This window comes from Anser anser (assembly GCF_964211835.1).
Source record: "Anser anser genome assembly, chromosome: 26".
Lineage (NCBI taxonomy): Eukaryota > Metazoa > Chordata > Aves > Anseriformes > Anatidae > Anser > Anser anser.
This window is the reverse complement of record NC_139747.1, coordinates 6,338,223-6,362,868: the sequence shown is the minus strand read 5'-3', so window position 1 is coordinate 6,362,868 and position 24,646 is coordinate 6,338,223. Positions and strand designations below refer to the sequence as shown.

The 24,646-nt window shown below is 48.8% G+C and overlaps 1 protein-coding gene across 12 annotated transcripts; it reads right to left on the bottom strand.

Moving 5' to 3' along the window:
* Positions 1 to 10,269: 10,269 nt before the first annotated feature.
* Positions 10,270 to 24,551, bottom strand: LOC310886791 (dynactin subunit 2-like; the record flags this gene model as incomplete). 12 transcript variants are annotated; one of them, XM_083811843.1, is made up of 11 exons in its annotated part: positions 10,270 to 10,492; positions 10,605 to 10,696; positions 10,793 to 10,895; positions 11,016 to 11,087; positions 11,326 to 11,403; positions 11,509 to 11,547; positions 11,635 to 11,700; positions 11,772 to 11,921; positions 12,510 to 12,578; positions 13,089 to 13,157; positions 13,599 to 16,676. In XM_083811843.1, the coding sequence occupies 11 exons, from the start codon at positions 13,632 to 13,634 to the stop codon at positions 10,406 to 10,408; spliced, it is 861 nt and encodes a 286-aa protein (XP_083667969.1). In that variant the 3' UTR covers positions 10,270 to 10,405. The 12 variants fall into 12 exon arrangements, with proteins under 12 accessions (XP_083667969.1, XP_083667973.1, XP_083667963.1 ...); XM_083811847.1 differs by lacking the exons at positions 12,510 to 12,578; positions 13,089 to 13,157; positions 13,599 to 16,676 and adding exons at positions 21,775 to 21,933; positions 24,426 to 24,551; XM_083811837.1 differs by lacking the exons at positions 12,510 to 12,578; positions 13,089 to 13,157; positions 13,599 to 16,676 and adding exons at positions 21,775 to 21,933; positions 24,173 to 24,307.
* Positions 24,552 to 24,646: the final 95 nt, after the last annotated feature.

Here is a 24,646-nt window from a genome sequence, read left to right as displayed (position 1 = left end):
GCCATGTGTAGTGCCTGATACCAATACATATTGGTTTCTTGACAGATTTTAGCAATCTGTTGTTTTATCAAATGATTCATTTTTTCCACTTGGCCACTCGCCTGTGGCCTATACAGAGTGTGCAGTTGCCATTCAATCCCTAGCACTTTGTGGATTTGTTGGGTTATTTCTGCAGTGAAGTGTGGTCCCTTCAGATGACATTACTGAGGGTACACCAAATCTCGGTATAATTTCATTCAGCTATACTTTGGACACTTCTCTAGCTTTATTAGTTCTACCACGGGAATGCTTCTGGCCATCTGGAAATGATGTCTGTTAGTACCAATAGGCATCTAAACCCCCCTTTTCTTGGTAGTTCGGAAATATCAATTTGCCACTGTTCCCCAGGAACATTTCCCTTCCCTATTGTTCCCATTTGGGGTGTCATAGAATCATAGAATCATAGAATATCCCGAGTTGGAAGGAACCCATAAGGATCATTGAGTCCAACTCCTGGCACCACACAGGTCTACCCCAAAATTCAGACCATGTGACTAAGCGCACAGTCCAAATGCTTCTTAAACTCTGACAGGCTTGGTGCCGTGACTACATCACTGGGGAGCCTGTTCCAGTGTGCAACCACCCTCTCGGTGAAGAGGAATCTTCCTGATGTCTAGCCTAAACCTCCCCTGCCTCAGCTTGACACCATTCCCTCGGGTCCTATCACTGGTGATTAAGGAGAATAGATCAGCACCTGCCCCTCCACTCCCCCTCATGAGGAAGCTGTAGACTGCGATGAGGTCTCCCCTCAGCCTCCTCTTCTCCAGGCTGAACAGGCCAAGTGACCTCAGCCGCTCCTCATACGTCTTCCTCTCTAGACCCTTCACCATCTTCGTCGCCTTCCTCTGGACACTCTCCAACAGTTTTACATCCTTTTTGTACTGTGGTGCCCAGAACTGCACACAGTACTTGAGGTGAGGCCACAGCAGCGCAGAGTAGAGCAGGACAATCACTTCCCTCGACCAACTAGCAATGACATGCTTGATGCACCCCAGGATACAGTTGGCCCTCCTGGCTGCCAGGGCACACTGCTGGCTCATATTCAACTTGCCATCAACCACAACCTCCAGATCCCTCTCCAGGGGGCTGCTCTCCAGCATCTCGTACCCCAGTCTGTACATATAGCCAGGGTTGTCCTATCTCAGGTGCAGGACCCGGCACTTGCTCTTGTTAAACTTCCTGCGGCTGGTGATCGCCCAGCTCTCCATTTTGTCCAGATCTCTCTGCAAGGCCTTTTCACCTTCAGTCAAGTCTACAACTCCTCCAAGTTTGCTGTCATCAGCAAATTTGCTCAAAACACCTTCTAGTCCTACATCCACATCATTTATAAAAACATTGAAGAGGACTGGCCCTAAAATGGAGACTTCAGGGACCCCATTAGTGACCATCCGCCAGCCTGATGTGGCCCCATTTACCACAGCCCTTTGAGCCCTCCCCGTCAGCCAATTGCTTACCCATCATATGATGTTTTTGTTTAGTTGTATGCTGGACATTTTGTCCAGTAGGATCCTATGGGAAACCTGTCTGTGGGTTATTTTTAAGACATATGATACATTGTTTCAATACCTGTCTGACAACGGTATACAAATCATGTCCTATCCATTTTCTACTCAAAAACTGATATAGTATTTCAGCTCCCCAGCATGTTTTATTATGTTCTTCAATTACCATCTGATATAATAGTTTGGAGGGTATCATTTATTTGTGCTAAACCTGTAGGTAATATTTTCCATTTACATCTTCAGTTAATTGCTTATTGATCTTAGAATATTCTATTTCATTCTCTAAAGCTTTTGTTAATGCTTGGTTTTCTGTTCCCAGCACTAGCACCAAAATTTGCCCGTTCTGCCACCCCTTTGTCTTCTGCATCAGCCAATCTATTTCCTCTTTCAATATCAGTATCTCCTGTTTGATGTCCTTTACAGTGCATAATGGCAAATTTAGTAGGCAGGTATTCTGCTTGGAGTAACTTCAGTATCTCTTCTGCATGTTTAATTGGTTTCCCTTTGGATTCCCTTGGGATTCCCCAAGAGTCCTCTCTCTTTCCAAATTGCCTCATGTGCATGCAGACCAAACGCATATTTTGAATCTGTCCAAATGTTAATTCTTTTTCCTTTTGCCAGCTCAAGAGCTCTTATCAAGGCAATGATTTCTGCCTTTTGGGCTGATGTTCTGGGGAAAGGGGCTTCGCCTCGATTTACCTTATTAAATGTTGTTACCACATACCCTCCAAGGCAAACTCCCTGGCAGATGAACCTGCAGCCATCTATATACCAATATACCAATATACCATCTTCTAGGGGTGTGTCCTTTAAGTCTGGTTTGCTGGTGTATACCGCTTCCGTGGTCTTGATGCAGTCATGAATGGGTGATCTGGAAACTTAGTTACTGAAGAAAGAGGCTGGGTTCACAGTACAAGTGACAAAAAATATATATATTAAACTAATAGTTTCTACACATTCCTTTTCTTCAGTAGCTATCAACAGGTCATCTACGTACAACAATGTCCCCCTTCCTGAAGGGGTTTTCCAAGCTTCAAGATCACAGGCTAGTTGGTTCCCATATACGGTGGAGCTATTCTTAAACCCCTGTGGTAACACAGTCCAAGTAAACTGAGTTTTTCATCCTGTATTGGGATTTTCCCATTCAAAGGCAAAGAGTTTCTGGCTTTCAGTCACCACAGGCAGACAGAAAAAGGCATCCTTTACATCTAGTACCATCAACCAAACCTGACTGTTTTCTAATTTTGTCAAAAGGTTATAAGGGTTGGCTTCTACAGGGTATAAATCTTTTGTGATGGCCCTTAAGGCCTGGACTATACGATAGGTAGGTTCCATCTGTCTTTCTAACTGGGAGGATAGGAGTATTATATTTCGACTCACATTCTACTAATAGTCCATATTTAAGAAAGTTATTGATTATTCTTTCCATTCCCCTTCTGTCTTCCACCTTTAGTGGGTATTGCTTTTGACATACCTTGTGAGTGTTTTCCTTTAAATCAATTTTTACAGGTACTGCATTCTTTGCTCTCCCAGGTATTCCTGTAGCCCAAACTCCTGGATACACTTGGTTCATAATTATATCCATCCAGGGAGTCCTGTCCGGAACTTTCTCTGGACTCGCCAGGGATAGACTTAAGATTTTAGTATGTTCATCATTCTTAACTTTTATTTCCATTTTCTCTTGTTCAAAAGAAATTTTTGCATCCAATTTTTCCAGCAAGTCCCTTCCTAACAAGGGCCTTGGTGAATTGGGTAAGTATAAAAATCAATGTATTCCAGTCATTTTTCCCAATTTAAATTTCAAGGGTTTCGAAAAGAACAACTTTTCCTGTCGGCCAGTTGCTCCTATTACATTTACAGACTCAGCGCTTTCTGGAATCAATTTTTTGTTTAACACAGAGAAAGAAGCTCCGGTATCAAACAACAAAAAAAAAAATCCATGCTTCTCTTCATTCCCTAGCTTTATTTCAGCCAGCGGATCCACTAGGGTAGACGCCCCAGGTCCCCATCATCCCTGCTCTGTGAGGGCAACTGTTGCAAGTTTATCCTGCAACCTAGGGCAATCTTTTTACCCAAGTCCTTCCTTCTTGCAGTACACACACTGGTTCTGTCCTAATGTTCCTCTAAACCCTCCTAACATCCTTTCTTTACCTTTTTCAATTCCCCCTTGCCCCGTCCCCCTTCTCTCTTTCTGATCTAGTACAGCCACTGTTTGCCATAGCTATCACCTTAGATAACTTCCGTCCTTCGCATCTTCCCTATTCCTAAATACTTTCCATGCTGCGTTCAATATCCTTTCTGGGTCTCCCAAGTCTTGTCTCTCCAATTTCTGTAATTTCTTTCTGATATCAGGGGCTGGTTGCCCTATAAAGAGGCTAGCAAATTGCCTCTGTTCATCTTCTAAGCCAGATCCAGATTGGTATGTTTTTTCATTGTATTTTGAAGTTGGTCCAAAAATTCCGTAGGGGTTTCTTTCAGACCTTGTTGGATACTATATAGGGTGGAATGATTAATAGCTTTTGGAACAGTGTTCTCAATTCCCAGTTTAATCAGATTTTGGTATTTACATAACTGTTCATAATTTCCAGGGTGATTAGGGTCCCAGTGGGGGTCAGTCAGGGGAATGCAATCGTCTACACTTCCCTGAGTGGTCCCATTGGCAATCTGAGCTTGCACATGAATTCAGGCTGTTTTAAGAATTAGCTTCTTTTCTGTTTCCATCATCTCCCCCAACATTAGATCAATGTCTCCCCAGTCTGGATCCTGATTATTTTTTTTTTCTCTCTATTAAGTCTACCATTGGTTACAACACTTAATTAAGGCCTTACGATTAACATTTCCTTCAGGTGGCCAGCCAATGCTCTTCCAATGGGCCAAGATACAACCCAGAGGTGTCTTTTTATCAATAGTACTCGAAGTTGCTCCCATTATGATGTCTTTTCTCAATATCTTACACTTCATTCATCTCCAGCCACATTCCTCACAGAACAGTGGAACCGCGGATCAGGACTCCTCACTTGCTTCACAGTGATGCTGCGTGTCACTCACACAGCATAATTACACAATCACACAGAGGCCCTTTACACTTTTCACTCAAGCAACACAAAACAATAATCACTATATAAATAGTAACACACTTATTACAAGAAATTTCCCAGCATGAATCGTGATCCATTAAGCGTATTCCATTATTCAATGTCAAGAACATATTCAAAGTGCCAGAACAAATCCAAACTAAAACAAAGTTAAAATAGCATACCAACTAAATCACATGTACTTCAAATGACTAGTAGTACGGCACCCAACGCAGAACGTCTACAAAACAAAGTACTAACTAAATCACATGGACTCCCAGTGACAAATAGTATGGCACACAACATAGAATGTCTACAAAACAACGTACTAACTAAACCACATGGACTCCAAGTGACTAGTAGTACAGCACCCAACACAGAATGTCTTGTACGCCGCTTTACGGGTATTTTCCAAAACAACAGTATACCGACCAAACCGAATTCCAAAAAGAATACCTTTGCAAAAGATGGTCCTTGTTTGTCCCCACGGTGAGCCAGCTGAGGTGAGGAGTCCCTCTAAGAACCTCCCAGGGTGCATCTAGAGAGTCCCACATCTCAGCAGCTCCGGCAGATGGACAGAGAGGGTCCTATCTGGGTCGCCAAACTGATGCAGTGAAAATTCAATAACCAGTTATTAAGCAAGTATTCTTTATTATAGTGCCAGGTGTGTGGGGAATCACTCCACCTAACACACACACCAAGAGTTACTGGCAGTGTGCTTATATTAGTGGGATATATACATATTCACCTGATTTCCTGTAAGTCTCTTGCATATTCATTAGGTCTCTGAAGAATCATTAACATAGATTCCCACCCCTATTCACATGTGTATTGGAGTCCTTGGGTGGTCATCCGTCATACTCTGGTGGTCTTTTGATGAAGGCCAAACGTCTTCCTCGCTGCTAAACTTCTGATCTTTCCTTTCTTTAACAGACTTCAGCAATCCAAGCAAGTTCTTGCTGGTTCCATTATCTATGCATACAGTCTTTTACTCCCTTATCTTTGGGGTCTTCCTGCCTTGTGGTTAACATACAATTGTGTTTGCTAAGACCTACAGAATCAACATCCTTTGTCTTGTTCCCTGTCTCAGTGCTGTGTTTTGGATTTAGGATGAGAATAAGGTTGATAACATGCTGATGTTTCAGTTGTTGCAGAGCAGTGCTTACACAGAGCCAAGGTATTTTCAGCTTCTCATGCTGCCCTGCCAGCGAGGAGGCTGGGGGTGTACAAGACGCTGAGAGGGGACAGAACCAGGACAGCTGGCCAAAAGGATATTCTGTACCGTATGACACCATGCTGAACAATAAAAGTGGAGAGAGTTGGCAGGGGGGTCTGCCATTGCTCAGGGACTGGCTGGCCATTGTTTGGCAGATGGTGAGCAATTGCATTGTACATTACTTGTTTTGCATATACTATTATTATTGTTATTATCATTATCATTATTAATTATTATTTTCACTTCCTTTTCTGTCCTATTAAACTGTATTTATCTCAACATATGAGTTTTACCTTTTTCCAGTTCTCTGTTCCATCCCACTGGAGCAGAGGAGGGTGAGTGAGCAAATGACCATGTGGTGCTGAGCTGCCTACCAGGTTAAACCACAACAGACACCAAGCTGTGTGGTGTGGTTGAAACACTGGAGGGAAGGCATGCCGTACAGTGGGATTTGGACAGGCCTGAGAGGTGGGCCTGGCAAACGTCATGAGGTTCAACAAGGTCAGGTGGAATGTCCTGCACCTGGCTTGGGGCAATCCCAAGCACAAATACAGGCTTGGTGGAGAACGGATTGAGAGCTGCCTTGAGGAGAGGGACCTGCTGGGACTGGTTGATGAGAAGCTCAACATGAGCTGGCAGTGTGTGCTTGCAACTGTTGTAGTTTAGCCCCAGCTGACATACAAGTACCACACGGCCACTCACTCATTCTCCCCAGGTTGGAGGGGGAAGAGAATCAGTGCAAGAACTCATGGGCTGAGATAAAGACAGTTTGCTAGGTAAAGCAAAAACCATGCACGTAAACAAAGCAAACCAAGGAATTCATTCGCTACTTCCCATTGGCAGGCAGATGTTCAGCCACTTCCAGGAAAGCAGGGCTCATCACGCGTAACAGTTTTTGCGAAGATAAACACCATCACTCTAAATGTCCCCCCCTTCCTTCCTCTTTACCCCAGCTTTTATTGCTGAGCATGATGCTGTGTGGTGTGGAATATTGCTCTGGTCAGCCAGGGTCAGCTGTCTTGGCTCTGTCCCTTCACAGCTTCTTGTGCACCCCCCACCTCTTTGCTTTCAGGGCAGTATGAGAAGCAGAAAAGTCATTGGTTCTATGCAAACACTGCTCTGCAACAACTGAAAACGTCAGTACGTTATCACCACTATTTTCATCAAAAAGACAAAATACAGCATTGTGTGAGTTTCTATGAAGAAAATTAACTCTATCCCAGCCAAAACCATGACAGCAGCCCAGAAAGGCAACCGTATCTTGGGCTGCATCAAAAGCAGCATGGCCAGCAGGTTGAGGGAGGTGATTCTCCCCCTCTACTCTGCTCTCATGAGACCCCACCTGGAGTACTGCATTCAGCTCTGGAGCCTCCAGCACAAGAAGGACATGGAACTGTTGGAGTGAATCCAGAGGAGGGCCATGAGGATGATCAGAGTCTGAAAGAGGTGGGGACATTCATCCTGGAGAAGAGAAGTCTCTGGGGAGACCTTATAACAACCTTCTAATACCTAAAGGAGTCCTACAGGAAGGCTGAGGAGGGGCTCTTCGTCAAGAAATGTAGTGACTCATTACAATGAGTAATGGTTTGAAACTAAAGAGAAGATTTAGATTAGGAAGAAATTCTTCACTATGAGAATGGTGAGGCACTGGAACAGGTCTCCCAGAAAAGCTATGAATATCCCATCCCTGAAAGTGTTCAAGGCCAGGCTTGATGGGGCTTTAAACAACTTGGTCTAATGGGAGGTGTCCCTGCCCATGGCAGGGGTCTTGAAACTAGATGGTCTTTAAGGTCCCAACCCAACCCATCCTAGGATTCTGAGATTCTATTTAAACCCACATAAGAGAGGAGATGATTGGAGGGCAAGTTATTTCCCCCTAACATAAAAGCATGATGAAAGGTGGTTCTACAGCCCCACAAAGTAAGGAGGACAATGGGGAGAATTATTTCCCCCTCCAAAGGAAGGACAGGAATGCAGGGAATTATTTACCCCCTCAAGGGAGGGCAGGACGATGGGGGGAGTTATTCCTCCCCAACTCCCCAAAAGGGGCAAAGGTCGACAGAGGAAGTTATTTCCCCCATCCTGAAAAGAGATCAAGGCCATGGGGGGAGTTTTGTTCCCCTTTAAAAGGGAGGAAAAGAATAACAAAGGGTTGAGAAGGGACATTTTTTCCCCACTCCAACAGAAAATGAGTGCTGGGGTGATTTATATCCCCCAAATGGAAGAGGTCTCATTCCTCCCTCTGAAGAGAGAAGGGCGATGGTGGAGTTCTTTCTGCCTTGGCAAAGGGAAGGGGCAATGCGTGAGAGTTATTTCCCCACCTAAAAATAGCTGGGCAGTGCATCTCTCTCTCTCTTGCTCTGTGTGTGAGAGAGAGAGAAGCCCCCACAAAGGAAGTAGGGTGAACGTGTGGAGTTTTTCTTGGTCAAAAAGAAAGAGGCAGTTGGGGGGAGGTTATGTACTCCCCCTCCAAAATGAGGAGAGAAAAAGGGGAAGATATGGTGGAGTTCTTTCCCACTCAGCAAAGGGAAGAGGATGATGGGGGGGAGTGTCTTATTCCCTCCTCCCCCCCTACCCCCACCAGATGTGAGTAAGGTGATAGCGACAGTCAGGGGGGTCAGATGTGGGGGGTCAGGTATGTATTTACCCCTGGGGAAGGGGACAGAGAGCATTTGCCCCAGTGCAGCAGGAGGGGATTACCCCCACTTGCGTGCTGGACGGAGAGGTGTTTGTCCCTGGGATGAAAGTCAGTTGCCCCCAGGGCAAGGCAAGACAGGGCAGAGGAGGAGTAGCTGCCCCTGGCAGGAAGGTGAGGCATTTAGGTGCTGCTGGGGCACTGCAGAGCAGCATCTTTGCCCCAGGACCCCACTGGGCACCATGCTGCTGGGGGAGTGGGGCCTGGGGGAACTTGGGCAGTGATGGTGGGGCATACCAAAATGGGGAGAGCAGGGCTGGGGTTCTCTGGGGCCACGCCACTTGCTGAGGGGCAGTGGGTGCCCCTTGAACCCAGGTCATGTCCTGCCTTTTGTGGCTCCAAGTCCAGATTCACTCAGGGTTAGTTTAGCGTGAGATTCCCACTCACCTAACAGCATGTGTGTTCCCCATCCTGTCCCCTTGTACCAGAACTAATCATTGCTAACAGACTGGGGGAGCACGAAAGCCCATCTGGGCTGTCTCCAAGCACATGGGTGCCTCCCATTCACAGCCACACTATATCCTGCCCCATGAGTGGTGTAGCAGTTTTACCCAGCTGGGCAGCCAAACTCCACCACAACCTCTCACTCACTCCCCCGTCCTCAAAGGGAAAGGGGAGAAAATACGATGAAAAGGGATCAAGGGTTGAGATAAGGACAGGGAGATCACTCAACATCTACCCTCATGGGCAAAACAGACTCAGAATAGGGAGATGAATGTAATTTATTACCTAACAAGCTAAAGCAGTGAGAAACTTTAAATAAATAAATAAATAAATAAATAAAAACACATTTTCCCCATCCACCCTCTTCTATGACCTCATCCTGAGTGGTGCAGGGGAATGGGGAATGGGAGCTGCAGTCAGCCCATAACACTTTGTCTCTGCCACTCCTTCACAACCACTCTCTTCACCTGCTCCACGTGGAGTCCCTCCCATGGCATGCCATCCTTCCCAAACTGATCCTGCGTGCACTTCCCACAGGCAGCAGCTCTTCAAGAACTGCTCCGACATGGGTCCCCCACAGGTGGCAGCTCCCCCCACGTCTGCTCCTGTGGGGGTTCTCCACAGGCCGCAGCCTCCTTCAGGGCAGATCCACCTGCTCCGCTGTGGGCTCCTCCACGGGCTGCAGCGTGGAGATCTGCTCCGCCGTGGGACCCATGGGCTGTGGGGGCACAGTCTGCTCCACCAGGGGCCTCTCCACACGCTGCAGGGGAACTTCAGCTCCGGCGCCCGGAGCACCTCCTGCCCTCCTTCTGCACAGACCTTGGTGGCTGCAGAGAGCTTTCTCACTTCTCGCTCTCCCAGCTGCTGTTGCACAGCAGTTTTTTCCCCTTTGTTAAATATCCCCTCACAGAGGCACAAACAGCATCACTTTTTGGCTTGGCTCTGGGCAGCAGCATGTCCCTTTGGAACTGGCTGAAACTGACTCATATCTAACATGGGGCAGCTTCTGGACTCCTCACAGAGGCCACCCCTGCAGCCCACTGCTACCAAAACCTTGCCATATAAACCCAATAAAAGTCGCCAAGTGGAGACAATGCCCCTGAGAGCTGCAGCTTTCTGGCAGAGCCACTGGATTGAATGGAACCAGGAGGCTGTGATGGGTAGTGCTTGGGCTGCAGTGGGGGTGCTTGGTGGGGGAGGGTGTTGTATGCACCTACAATTCAAAGATACATTTAAAACCCCACAACTAGGCCCTGCTCACATCCCACAACCCTAAGGAAATGCCAACACCAAAATGTCTTGAGCCAGAAAAATTTGTGTTTTTTTTGGAGGGGGGGGAGAGGGAGGGGAGGACACAGAGAAGGAGCCTCTTTGGGTGGGAAGGATCCCAAGGAATCCAGGGGGCAGGAATGCTCAGGGGGGCTCTGGGGTGCTGTCACTTCTGCAGCTTCCTGATGCTAGCTTCTGTCTCAGCAACGTTTTCCTCTACAAAGGCCAAGAATTCTTTCATTGTCTTCTGGACCTGCAGGGTTGAGTGGGGAAGGGGGTGAGCGGGGGGTGTGGGGGGAGAATATGGGGATTCCTTCCCACATTCAGGCCCAGGTCCAGGTCCAGCAGATGCTGGTGGGACTCACCACCTCCAGCAGAAAAGTGTTGACCTGGAGAGCATCAGCTATCTCCTTCTGCATGGTCTCCATGTCCTCAAGGACCTGCCCAACCTGTGTGGCTGGAGGGAGACAAAAGCTCATCAATAGCAGTAGCCTCCATAGAAGTCCTCTGTCATGCCACGCTGCTGTCCCCAGCATCCCCTCCAGCCCCTCACCTTCCTTGTGCAGGTCCCTGAGGGTCAGCAGATACTGCACCACATCAGGCAGGCTGCTGGCTATGGGGTCCCAGTGCTGCATTAACTCATATGTCTGGTGGATCTGGAGCAAGGGGTGGAAAGCAAGGAAGGTGGGTGTAAGCACAGTCTGCAGGAGGGCTCCGAATAACCTCCTCACCCCTGCTGGGTTGCTTTTGCTAGGGTCCACCCTATTTGCTCTTACCTTGCTCTGGCTGTTGGCGCATTGCAATGTTGCTTCGTGCTCGGCAATCTCCTTCACCTTCCCCAGGATGCTCTGGGAAGTAGGGAGCTGTGAGAACCCAAACCTAGCACTGTCCACCCACAATTTCATGGCTGTCGTCAGTGCGGACCTGTGGCTGTCCTATGACCCTGTGCCACCCACCAGTGGAGCCAGTGTACACAGCGCTGGTGGGGGGCCGTAGGGCTCACCCCCTCCCTCCCTTCCTCCCTTCCTCCCTCCCTTCCTCCCTCCCTTCCTCCCTCCCCACGTCTTTCCCTCCATCCCAGCCCACCTTCAGCCGGGCCTCTATTTGGTCCAGCATGACCTCATCCAAAATGTTCACCTTGGCCTGCAGGATCTGCGCAGTCTCCTGGGGATGGAAAGCAAGATGGTGGGGGGCAGGCTAGTGCCCTGGGCTGCCAAGTGCCTTGAGAAGGGCATGAGTGAAATGCCCCCCACTCTGCTTCCAACTCACCAGGAGGCTGGAACCCATCGGCTCGACCAGGAGCAGATTCTGGTGTGGAGGAAGGTGGGGCGTCAGTGGGGAGGAATGGGGGGGGGGGGGAAGAGAGTGGCAGGACAGGAGTGCCTGTCTCCCTACCTGGCTGATGGGCTTGCACTGCACTGTGGCTTCCAGCTGTGCCAGCCACTTCTCCAGCTCCACGATCTGAGAAATGAGGGGTGAGAAAACAAGACAGCACATTTTGGGCACAGTGCTCTCTACCTCCCCACACTCACCTTGGCATCCAGGGCAAACTGGTCTTGCCCTGGCCTCCAGTACACCTCAAACGTGACCATGTCTCCGATGGATGTCAGGGCCTTGGCAGGGCTCTTCACTGGTGCTTCTGTCCTGCATTTTGCCAATTCTTCAGCTGCTGCTGCAGGCAGCTGGGTGAGGGGAAAAGGGGGGCACAGTTCCTTGGCATCACCCCACGGGGATGCTGGCATCCTCCCTCTGCTGCCCCCCACTTGCCAAGCTGCAGCCACAGTATCCTAGGATCACATTCACTTGGCCAGCAACGGGCACACAGGGATGGGCGCAGCAACCAGACCCCATGAAGGCTGTGTGTGGGAAGCCAGTCCCCCAGAGAAGCCAAGGGGATGGAAGGGGCTGGCCAGATCTGCCCGCTTCTGCTGCCCTTGCAGTGCTATGTAGGACAAGGATCCTGGGGATGGTGACCAGTTCTTGCAGACCCCAAGAATGGGGAGGAGGATGCCACCCAGCATGGGCATGGTGCTGTGCCCTACTCTCGCTCCTTACTTCCCCACAGCAATGGCAGGCTGACAAATGGGTGGTGGGCATGCTTCCCTGAGGCATGGAGCCATGAGGGGACACAGCACTGAGGAGACACATGCAGGGACAGGAGCCACTTCCCTGTCCTGGTGATGCTCCCACTGAGCCAGATGCCTGTGGGATGGGGGCACCAGCACCCCCACTCGATCCTGCCCTGTGGCACAGCCCTGGCAAAGCCTTACCACCTCCAACTCGGCCTGGTCGCCTTTGAGCATGTCACCGGTCTCATAGACCTCTGGTTCGTTCCAGGCCTGGAGCATAAACAGGCTCAGCTATTCAATGTCTATTTCTCATCAAATACCCCCAAACTGCCCCAAACACCTTCACATGGTGCCTCTGCCCACACACACCCTGGCATTTCCTTGGCCTAACATGCCCCAACTCCCCAGGGACTCCTCAGCTCTTATGGATACCCCTGATGTCCCCAAGCCCCTACTTCCTGCCCCCATGTTCCTACCACGCCCCCATGCCTGGGTGCCTGACAGGCACCCCCACACCTGCAGCCACCCCAACCCCACTGCAAGTCCCAGTGCCCTGGGGTGTACAGTCAGGGGGAAAATGGGAGGGGAGGGGGAATATGGTGGGTGCAGATCAGGGTGGGGGACATGGGGCTGCACATGGCGGGGTACATGTGAGTAAAAATGAGGGGGGCACACAGGGGGGCATGGGGGTTTCTCTTCTTGGGGAGCCTGTTGGTTGTGCTCCCAGATTGCTGCCCTTGCTTGTCCCTGCCCTGAGGCATAGCCCCAGCAAAGCCTTACCGCCTCCAATTCGGCCTGGTGACCCTCAGGTGTGTTGCTGGTCTCATAAACCTCTGGTTCATTCCATACCTGGGGCACAGTTTCAGCCGTCTATCTATTTTTGCCATCAAACACCCCCAAACAACTTTGGATGGTGCCTCTGCCCTCACACAGCCTGGCAGTTCCCTGGTCCCCCACACCCCATCTCCCCACGGACTCCTCAGCTTTTCTGGACACCTCCGATGTCCCCAAGCCCCCACCTCCTTCCCCCGTGCCCCCAACACCCCCCCATGCCCTGGTGCCTGACAGGCACCCCCACACCCACAGCCTCCCCGACCCCCCTGCAAGTCCCAGTGCCCAGACTCCGACAGCCCCAACTACTCCCCTCTTACTGCCCAGCTGCCTCAGATCCTCCCAGGCAGCTGATCCCCCCAGCTCCCCCCTGACCCTGGCATCCCCAATCTCTCCACAGGCCCCACGTTCTCTCCCCTGACCCCCTCTGGACACCCCAAGGCCCAGCCCCGCACGCACGATGCCAGGCAGGTCAGCAAACTTGGGTGCGGCCATGGCTGGGGGGGTCGCTGAGGGGCCCAGTTCTGGGGCAGCGCAGGGGGTGCCAATGGGGCCGGCTCCGGGCTGGTGTCGGACAGGGCCAGCAGCCACTCACAGCCGGGGCTGGCACAGGCAGAGCTGAGCCAGGGCAGGGGTGCCTGGGTGGAGCCGCTCTGGGAGGTTCTGCGCTTCAGGGCATGCTGGGAGGGGTGGGGGACGCGAGGGGACACACGGGGCTGCTTCCGGGCAGGCCGGTGGCCTCAGGCAGCGGTGTAGCTAGGCCAGACATTTGTGCCAGGACGTGGTGGGGGGGGTTGGGCAGGGCGTCATTTTCCTGTGCCTGTCCCTGTGAGTCGCCAGGTCTCCCTGTGCCTTGGGGCAGTGGGGGAACTGGAGGGCATGGCCCGAGGGCCAGATTCTGATTGCTTGCACAATTAAGGGTTTACTTTCACCAAACCCTCAATTGTGTACTATCTTCGGGGTTACAAAGGCACTGCATTGCTATTTGAATTTATGATTGATAGAGTGATATGCATTGATTGCAAAGGATAAGAAGACTCTCTCCCACAAATATTTGAAAGTATACCAACTCAGCCTCCCATTAGTCTTAACTCCTTCCATCTTCAACACATGTCCTTACATAATTAAAAATGTGGGACAACAACGGGTTCTCTTTAACCCTAGTTGGTTTCTAAAAATGGTAGAGCTAGCACTGCACGTTAATATTTCAGAAATCAACTCAAAATGTACCACCTTTTTGAGAACTGCCCACACCAGCTGGCTAGCATAGTTACATGGACGTTCTCTGAAACAAACTCGACACATGCCACAAGATGCCACTGGGTTATTGGGAACAGGCTTGGGTATATTAAATAGCATTGATGCCAACATCCTAATGAGTAGAATAACTGCTACTACAGACGACCTAAGGAAATTGGAAGGACCAATAAGATCATCCTTATAGGCCTTAGGAGCAAGTCAATGACTTCTATCTGACATTTTACCCCATTGGGAACAAATTGCAGAAAATGATCATCCATTAATTGTAAATGCCCCTGGAAAAACTCAAGGTGATACTTCCCTTGCCTTGAGCTGCATCTAAGCACAGTTATGGATACAGTCTGTAGCAGCAGCTATTATTAGAGAGGGAGAAGGAGGAACCTTACCCCCTGAAATTTGGAAATTGATTTGGGATAATGCTTCAGAATTTGAAAAGGAGTTTCAAGCATGGTGGCAATTAGTCAACTTTACCTATTATGCAGGAAGTGATAAATTATTGCCTTTATACTTAACATAAGTAATGCCACCGTACACAATGTGTATCTGATCATTGCATTAGGACTCAATCATAATGGAACTCCACTTTATCCTAAGGAGCATAATGTATGGGCCCATAAAAAGGGAGGAGTGGCAGACATCAATGATGTAAATGCATGCATTGTGCATGAACAAAAAGGCTTCATTTGTGAAAGTAACATGCTCGAAGCCCAAGACATTTGTCCTGACACTGAACAAAATATTTGTCACTTCAAGATACATCCTAATGAAACCCCTGAAACTGTACTTGTATATATTGGGAAAGGCTGCGTTTGCATGAGAACCTACTGTGATTATAGTCATAGATAATACTACTGTAGATAGAAGTAATCACTCCAATGTTTCTGTTTGTATATTTACCAAAATTCTAGGATGTGATTTTAGTTACTCAGTTCCTGTCACCTCTTACCAACTTATTACATGCAAGTATACTCTACTTCACGACCTGCTGCCTACTCCAATTGGAATGTATGTTGCACTGGTGAAGAAATTACTGTTACATGAAGATTTAAGCGTTTGGTGAAACAAGTTCAAGAAAATGGACAAAAGACTCTGATTACTGTCCACCATGATATAAAGGAAAAACACTGCATGTTGGAAAGAGTAAAGAAGGATGAAAAACACCTCTGGTGGGACATTTTTTTTGGATGGTGGCCAACTGCCACAGGAATTTTCAACAAGGTGCTTCACCCTGTTACTGTTTTATTAATACTCATAGCATTACGTTTTATACTAACAGTAACTTTGTATGTTAAACTTTGGATTTTGATGAACCATTTAGTATCCCTACAAGACGTACATGTACTCAATAATCCTCATCCCAAGAACATATGTGATACACCCGATGCATTCCAAATGTCGTGAAGCTTGAGTGACTATAGTCACAGGGTGGATTACATGGAATAATTGCCTGAGGTAACTTGGAAATTAAACTGATATTCACATTTTAAATAAAAGGTATAGTATTGAAGAAGCTTCCAGGGTGGAGTGTAGCTGCTCTACGTAAAAGTTCCCTAGGCCTCCAACCTTATGTGATGTTGATCACAGTGGGGGAACCTACCCCTTCCCCAAGTCTTCCAGTTCACCAATAACTTGGGGAATATTGACCATGGGACTGACCCAAACTTGTGAGGCTATATGGAAAATGCAGAATTGTACCAATCTAACATGGCACACTGAGGAAGGGAAGTGTGTCCTGCAGTGGACTCTTAAGAAAAATGAAACCATAGATAATTGCAGTATCACTAAGCCACCACTAAAGTTTAAGGTTGGTGGTGAAACAGCTGTGACAATTTACAGTCCTTCTGGGGAAACACCATACCATGGGGAATGCATATTCCTAGGGTGTGGGGAGCACCATAGCATGGTGACTGGTATTACATGCAGACTACTGTCTGGTGTATTAATTGTGATGAGACCATTGGATTACTGGACACTCCCATACAGGTCAATATCCAATATGCAAACTTTAATATTTCTCATTTAGATAGCCCAAAATATTGAAGTTGGAATTGTACTAAAGTTTATAATTGCAGCATTTGAGAGGCTGAAATTCAGATTCTGGGCCTGGTAGCTCAAGTCTTCCGAATAGGTTGTATTTGTTGTAGCTATACCACCTCAGTTAATGACACTTGGTCTCATTTGACTAACAATGATACTTGGTTTGATCTAATTTGTTCAGAACTCACTATACCCTCTATGGGACACGCTCTGTGTGTTAATAGTGATGGAACATGGACTACAGACTTACCTGTGGGAGGTCAGGAACACCAACACATGTTGGGGCTCTTAACCCTTTGTCCCCTCTGGAGATAACAACCCCTTCATCCTTGGGGATGAAGCAAAAGGGAATCAAAAGACCCTTGGCAATACCCCAAGACAGGGACTGTAGTTGGATGGGCGCTGGAATCAATTTTCACGCCTCAAGTCACAGCATTCCAGAATTGAAGGATGTTGTATAACTTCACCAGACAGACTGAAGCACTGGCTAGTGCAGCTCCTGTTGGGTTGGAAGAATTAAATGTGCAACTACAGGCCACATCAAACATGGCACTACAGAATAAACTGGTGTTAGATTTGTTATTGTTGCATGAAAATGGAACGTGTGGTACTTGCATTTGGCCAACAATACTTGCTGTATCCATATACCAAATGTAACACAAGACCCTAATGAACAACTATACAGTATGAGGCATGTGGCAAAAGTGAGAAGAGACCCTTAGAGAAAGCGTGGAAGGAGGATGGTTGAACAAACTTTTGCATGGATCATAATTCCCACTATCAGGATGTCTTGCTTCTTTATTGCAATCTTCATTGACACTAATCATTGTAACTATTATGTTTTGTTTACTATTATCTTGTATCAAATCTATGTTAATGGGGGTGTTGAATCATCAAGTGCACATGGTGGCTGGATGAATCAATTTAGAGGTGCATCCAGGTGGGGACAAAAAAAAAAAAACTAACATAAGGGGATACCCCTAGGATTGACTTTATCATAGAATCATGGAATAGTTTGGGTCGGAAAGGACCTTAAAGATCATCTAATTCCAATCCCACTGCCATGGGCCTGGACACCTACCACTACACCAGGTTCCTCAAAGCCCCATCCAACCTGGCCTTAAGCACTTCCAGGGATGGGGCATGCACTATTTCTCTGGGCAATCCAATGCATTGCCTGAAAGAATCCCTCTCCGTCTGTCCTGTAGGCCCTCCTCAGGTATTGGAAAGCAATTATAAGGTCTCCCCAGAGCCTTCTCTTCTCCAGGCTGAACAAGCCCAACTCCCTCAGCTTGTCATCGTAGGAGAGGTGCTCCAGTCCCTTGATCATCCTTGTGGCCCTCTGGAATTATTCTAATACTTCCAGGTCCTCCTTGTGCTGGGGGCCCAGGAGCTGAATGCAGGGCTCCAGGTAGGGTCTAATGAGAGCAGAGTATAGCGAGAGAATCACTGCCCTCAACCTGCTGGCCACACTGCTTTTGATGCAGCCCAGGGTATGGTTGGCTTTCTGGGCTGCAAGTGCATATTGCTGGCTCATGTCAAGCCTCTCGTCAAGCAACACCCCCAGGTCCTTCTCATCAGGGCTGCTCTCAATCCATTCTCTGCTCAGCCTGTATTTGTGCTTGGGATTGCCCTGGCTCAGTGCAGAACCTTGCATTTGGCCTTGTTGAACCTCATGAGATTCGCACAGGCCTGTCCAGGTCCCTCTGGATGGCATCCCTTCCCTCCAGCATGTCGACCGCACCACACAGCTTGGTGTCATTGGCAAACTTGCTGAGGGTGCACTTGATCCCACTGTCCATGTCACCGACAAAGATGTTAAACAGCACCGGTCCCAGTATTGACCCCTGAGGAACGCCACTTGTTACTGATCTCCACCTGGACATTGAGCTGTTTGACCACAACTCTTTGAGTGTGACCATCCAGCCAATTCCTTATGCAATGAGTCATCCATCCATCAAATTCATGTCTCTCCAATTTAGAGACAAGGATATAATGGGGGCCAGTGTCAAATCCTTTGCACAAGTCCAGGTAGATGATGTCAGTTGCTCTTCTATCCACCAATGCTGTAACCCAATGTTACCAATGCTGTAAAATGGCACCAGATTTGTCAGGCATGATCTTCCCTTGGTGAGGCCATGTTGTCTGTCACAAATCACCTCCTTATTTTCCATGTGCCATGTGCTGCTGTGCATTAATTGGAGAGGAGCAATGGCAGCCACCCCTACAAAAGGCAGTCTTAGGGAGTGCTAGTGAGCAGGAGTGCAGCAACCAATGCACATAGCATGAACAATAAATAGGAAGAATTAGAGATCTGTGTGCAGTTGCAGGGCTTTGATCTCACTGCAATTACAGAAACATGGTGGGATAGCTCACATGACTGGAATATTATCGTGGATGTCTATGTGCTTTTTAAGAAAGACAAGCCAGTAGGGCAAGGTTGCAGAGTTGCTCTTTATGTGAGAGACCAACTGGAATGTATGGGGCTCTGCCTTAGGGTGGATGACAATAAGCAGGTCGAGAGCTTATAGGTAAGGCTAAAAGGGCTGGCTAACATGGGTGATGCTGCTGTGGGTATTTACTACACATCACCTGATCAGGAAAAGGAAATTGCCGAGATGTACGGACAGCTGGAAGTAGTCTCACGATCACAGGCCCTGGTTCTCATGTGGAACTTCAACCACCCTGACATGTGCTGGAAAGGCAACACAGCTAGGCACAAACAGTCCAGGAGGTTCTTGCAGAGCACTGATGACAACTTTTTGACACAGGTAGTGTATGAGCCAATGAAGAGAGGTATGTTGCTAGACCTTGTACTAACAAAGGACTGATTGGAGACACAAAGGTCAGCAGAAGCCTTGGCTGCAGTGACCATGTGATGATGGAGTTCAGATCCTGCGTGGAGGAAGCAGGGCAATAAGTAGGATTGCAAACTTAGCCTTCAGGAGAGCAAAATTTGGCCTCTTTGGGGACCTGCCGGGAGGAATCCTATGGCGTAGGGCCCTAGAAGGAAGGTGTGTCAGTATTCAAGCATCACTTCCTCCAAGCTCAAACTGGTGCATCCCAATGGGTAAGAAGTCAAGCTAAGTGGGCAGGAGATCTGCATGGATGAGCAAGGAGCTCCTGACAAAACTCAAATAGAAGAAATTGTACAGAATGTGGAAAAAGGAACAAGCTGCTTGGAAGGAATATAGGAACATTGCCAGAAAATGCAGGGATGTGACAAGGAAGGCTAAGGCCCATTTGGAATTAAATCTGACAGGGGATGTCAAGGACAACAAGTAGGGCTTCTTCAAATACATCAATAGCAAGATAAAAACTAGGGAAAATGTGGGCCCGTTGCTGAATGGGGGTAAGTGCACTTGTGATGAAGGATACAGAGAAGGAAGAGTTATTGAGTGCCCTCTTTACTTCAGTCTTCACTGCTAAGGCTAGCCTTCAGGAATCCCAGACTCTAAAAACAAGAGAGAATGTCTGGAGAAAAGGAGACTTTCTCTTGGTTGAGAAGGATTTGGTTAGAGAAAGATGTAGAGCAAGGGGGGCAGGAGACCTGTGTGGATGGGCAAGGAGCTCTTGGGAAAACTTAAACAGAAGAAAGCATACATGATGTGGAAGAAGGGACAGATCACTTGGTGGAATATAAGAACATTGTCAGAGAACGCAGGGATGCATTGAGGAAGGCCAAAGCCTGGTTAGAATCAAATTTAGCAAGGATAACAAGAAGGGCTTCTTCAAATATATAAGCAGCAAAAGGAAGACTAAGGAAAATGTAAGTGCACTGCTAAATGAGGCAGGTGCCTTGGTGATGATGGATACAGAGAAGGTAGAGTTACTGAATGCTTTCTTTGCTTCAGTCTTCACTGCTAAGACTAGCCCCCACACACTACCGAGCTCAGAAAAAAGAAAGAAAACCTGAAGAGAGGAAGACTTTCCCCTGGTTGATAAGGATTGGGTTAGAGGTTATTTAGGCAAGCTAGACACCCACAAATCTATGGGCCCCGATGGGATGCACCCAAGGGTGCTGAGGGAACTGGTGAGCATTATTGCTAAGCCCCTCTCTCTCTATCATCTTTGAAAGGTCTTGGAGAACAGGAGAGGTGCCTGAGGACTGGAAGAAAGCCAACATTACTCCAGTCTTTAAGAAGGGCAAGAAGGAAGACCCAGGAAACTACAGGCCAGTCAGCCTCACCTCCATTCCTGGAAAGGTGATGGAGCAGCTCATCCTTGACGCCATCCCTAAGCACATGGAGGAAAAGAAGATGATCGGAAGCAGTCAACACGGATTCATCAGGGGAAGCCATGTTTAACCAACCTGATAGCTTTCTACAATGAGATGACTGGATGGATGGATGAGGGGAGAGCAGTGGATGTTGTCTACCTTGACTTCAGCAAGGCTTTCAACACTGTCTCCCATAACATCCTCCTGGGCAACCTCCGGAAGTGTGGGATCCATGAGTGGACAGTGGGGTGGATCAAGAACGAGCTAGATGGCAGAGCTCAGAGGGTTATACTCAACAGTGCCAAATCTAGTTGGAGGCCAGTGGCTAGCGGTGCCCCCCAGGGGTCAGTACTGGGTCCAGTGCTATTCAACTTATTCATCAGTGACTGAGATGAAGGGACAGAGTGCACCCTCAGCAAGTTTGCAGATGATACAAAACTTGGTGGAGTGGCTGACACACCAGAGACCTGTGCGGCCATTCAGAGAGACCTGGACAGGCTGGAGAGCTGGGCAGAGAGGAACCTTATGAGGTTCAACAAGGGCAAGTGCAGGGTCCTGCACCTGGGGAGGAATAAATCCAAGCACCAATACAGGCTGGGGACTGACCTGCTGGAGAGCAGCTCTGCAGAGAGGGACCTGGAGGTTGTGGTGGACAAGTTAACCATGAGCCAGCAGTGTGCCCTTGTGGCCAAGAAGGCCAACGGGCTCCTAGCCTGCATCAAGAGGAGTACGGACAGCAGGTTGAGAGAGGTGATCTTCTCCCTCTACTCAGCACTGGTGGTTAGGCATCGGAACATGCTGCCCAGGGAAGTGGTGGAGTCACCATCCCTGGAGGTATTTAAGAGATGTGCAGACGTGGCATTTAGGGACTTGGTTTAGTGGTGGACTTGTAGTGTTAGGTGATGGTTGGACTTAATGAACTTAAGGGTCTTTTCAAACCTAAATGGTTAAACCATTGACCTATGATTCTATGATAAAATACCTATGTCAGGTTATGTACCTATGTACCTATCACTGATACCAAATGCCTTAAAACTGGTTGCAGAAGTGGGGGTGGAGGTCCTACTGACCTCAAAGGGTCTAATTAAGGAAACTGATCTCAGAGAGACTGGTACGCACCCACTCCTCCCTGGAATGAGTCCAGACAGGGGACCAGAGTGACGGGCAGAGTCTCACTACAAAGGTTGTCCCTGTCACAGCAAGGTGGAGCATCGCAGAGTTGAGGAGCTGCTGTTGCAGCATCACAGAGTTGACCCGGCATTCCAGCAAGGCTTCAGCCTGTTAAAGGAGGAAAAAGTCATCATCATGGTCATCACTGAGGGAAAAGAGCATCTGCAGCACGGGACGTTTCTGAGAGAAAAGCCCCGTTTGGGGTAAAACAAAAAAAAAAAAAAACAGGCCCTTTTTATATCACTAAGCCAGAAAAGGACATAGGCACTGCCACTTCAGGTAACAAAAGAGATGCTGTGCAGTTCTATCATCCTCCTGAGACAGCCAGCAGGTGATGATGCCATTTTCACTAAACAGTTTTCTTTCACACATCAATTCTCAGTTTCTCAGGCCACTTTCCTCTTTCTTTTTTTCCACCTTCTCAGGTGAAAAGTTGTTCCCTGGTTTCTCAGTTTGCCCTTATTGACAGCATCTTCAGGATGTCTCTGGTCCTCAGGTGCCCAGCTGCCTTTCCAGGATACTGGAGCCCTCAAGGATGTCCCTGATTCCGAGGCCAAATTCCCAGGTTGCAGAGGCCAAGTCCCACCTGGGTTTCCAGACTGGGGTTCCAGGCTGGGAGGCATTTTCTCCTGTCAGGGTGAAGCAGCCATGGAATGTAAGGACTTGCTCATTGCAGTCAGGCTACCTGCAGAGCTGCTCCATAACCATCCCAACAATTTCCCATCTCTGTGATGGTTCCCCATCGCAACACAGTATCTAGAGTACTGCATTCAGCTCTGGGGCCCGCAGCGTAAGAAGGACATGGACCTTGCATGTCCATGGTGCAAGTCCTTGCAGGACATGGTGCATGTCCAGAGGAGGGCCATGAGGATGCTCAGAGCACCTCTCCTATGAAGAAATGCTGAGGGAGCTGGGTTTTTTCAGCCTGTAGAAGTGAAGGCTTCAGGGAGACCTTACAGTGGCCTTCCAGTACCTAAAGGGGGCCTACAGGAAAGATGGGGAAGGACTCTTTTTCAGGCAATGCTCTGATAGAACAAGGGGTAACGGCTTTAAACTAAAAGGGATTAAGTTTAGATTAGATATTAGGAAGAAATTCTTCACTATGTGGGTTGTGAGGCACTGGAACAGATTGCCCAGAGAATTCGTGGATGCCCCATCCCTGGAAATGCTCAAGGCCAGGTTGGATGGGGCTTTGGGCATGGGATGGGGCTTTGGGGAACCTGATCTAGTGGAAGGAATGGAACTAGATGATCTTTAAGGTCCTTTCCAACCAAAACCAGTCTATGATTCCACAATGTCATATCCTTACAAATTTCCATCCCAACAGTGATTTCCCATCCCATGATTTCCCGTCCTAATGGTTTTCTCTCCCCACCATGACTTCCCATCCCAGTGATGATTTCATATCCCAACAACGACATCCAGTTTCCAGTCCCAATGTTTTCCTGTCTCAGAGTGAATTCCCAACGCCCCATCCATCCATCCTCTCCCATAGCAGCCATCCCCAAACCAATTCACAGGGTGGGCATGGGGAGCAGCAGCGGGCTACGTTCAACCCTCCCTCTATATCCCCCTTCACAAACGACTTCAGGCAGAGCCTTAACGAAGTGAACACCTACCACAGAATAATTTAATAAACAAAGCAATGACTTAGAGAAATGACAATTAATAAGAAATAGTTTTCCAATCCAAGCCATTTGCCATCCCAACAAGCAGTTCTGATCCCCCAAATTTCCCATCTAGTTATCTGAACAGCTTCATGTCTCAATAATTGTTTGTGATCCCCCCCATTTCCCATCTCCCAAATCACCCAACCCAACACATCCCCGTGCCAACAATTGCTAACCCCCATCAGGATTTTTGGGGAGGGGTGACTTTTGGAGGGGAAGGGATGGGGCCGGGGGCGGCGGCCCTGGGACACTGGCATTTGTGCTGCCCCGTCCTGCCCCGTGGGTGGGCGTGGGGGGGCTCGGGGCTGTTTCGCCCTCCTGCTCTGCGCCCCAGGGATGCCCGTGCAGCTCACAGCTGTGCTGCAGGCAGGGCCGTGGCAGCAGCACCGGGCCGTGGGGAGAGAGGGAGTTAGGAGAATCTTAGCAAATAGATAGAGCACTGACAGTATTAAACTAGCGGATGCTACTTAGTGTCTTTGCTAACTGTGGTGCATTGTGCAAATTAACTAAAGCAAGAAGCCTTGGGCCCCCTACCAAGGTTAGTCCCCTGATAAGAGTGTGAGCCTGTCTTAAGAAACTGGCAGAACCTGGTCCTGCGGATGGACAAGAGCCAAGGAGCAACGGAGTCTGTGCAGAGACAAGAGGTCAACTAGTGGTGAGGAGGAAGAGTCACCAACCTTCATCCCCACGACCCCCGACGACCACCACCAGGAGACACTGCGCAAGCGCAGACGGGAGGAGCTCATGGAAATGACTTCTTGAACTAATTTCAATATGAAGCGGGGACGGGTCGTGTATATGCATCGGCGCATTGTGAAACGTCACGCACATGTAACTCTTTGCTGCATATAACCAAGGCAAGTTGCCGCGTCGCATGCGCACGACTTTGGCGGGACTACCCCTGTGCTGCCCCACGCTGAACGGGCGTACCTGCTTTACGATCTCACCGCGCGTGGAGCCCGTTTTCCGCACGGCAGCGGGTGCCCAGGCGGTGCCGGGGGAGGCGGGCGGGAGGCGTCCCGCTGCTCTGGGGGTGCTGGCAGCCAGTGACGTCGCTGCCGCGGGCGGTGACGTCACGCCGGTACCCTGGCAGTGACGTCAGTGCCGGGAGCGCCGTGCCGGCGGGTGCCGCTCTGTGCCGCCAGGGGGCG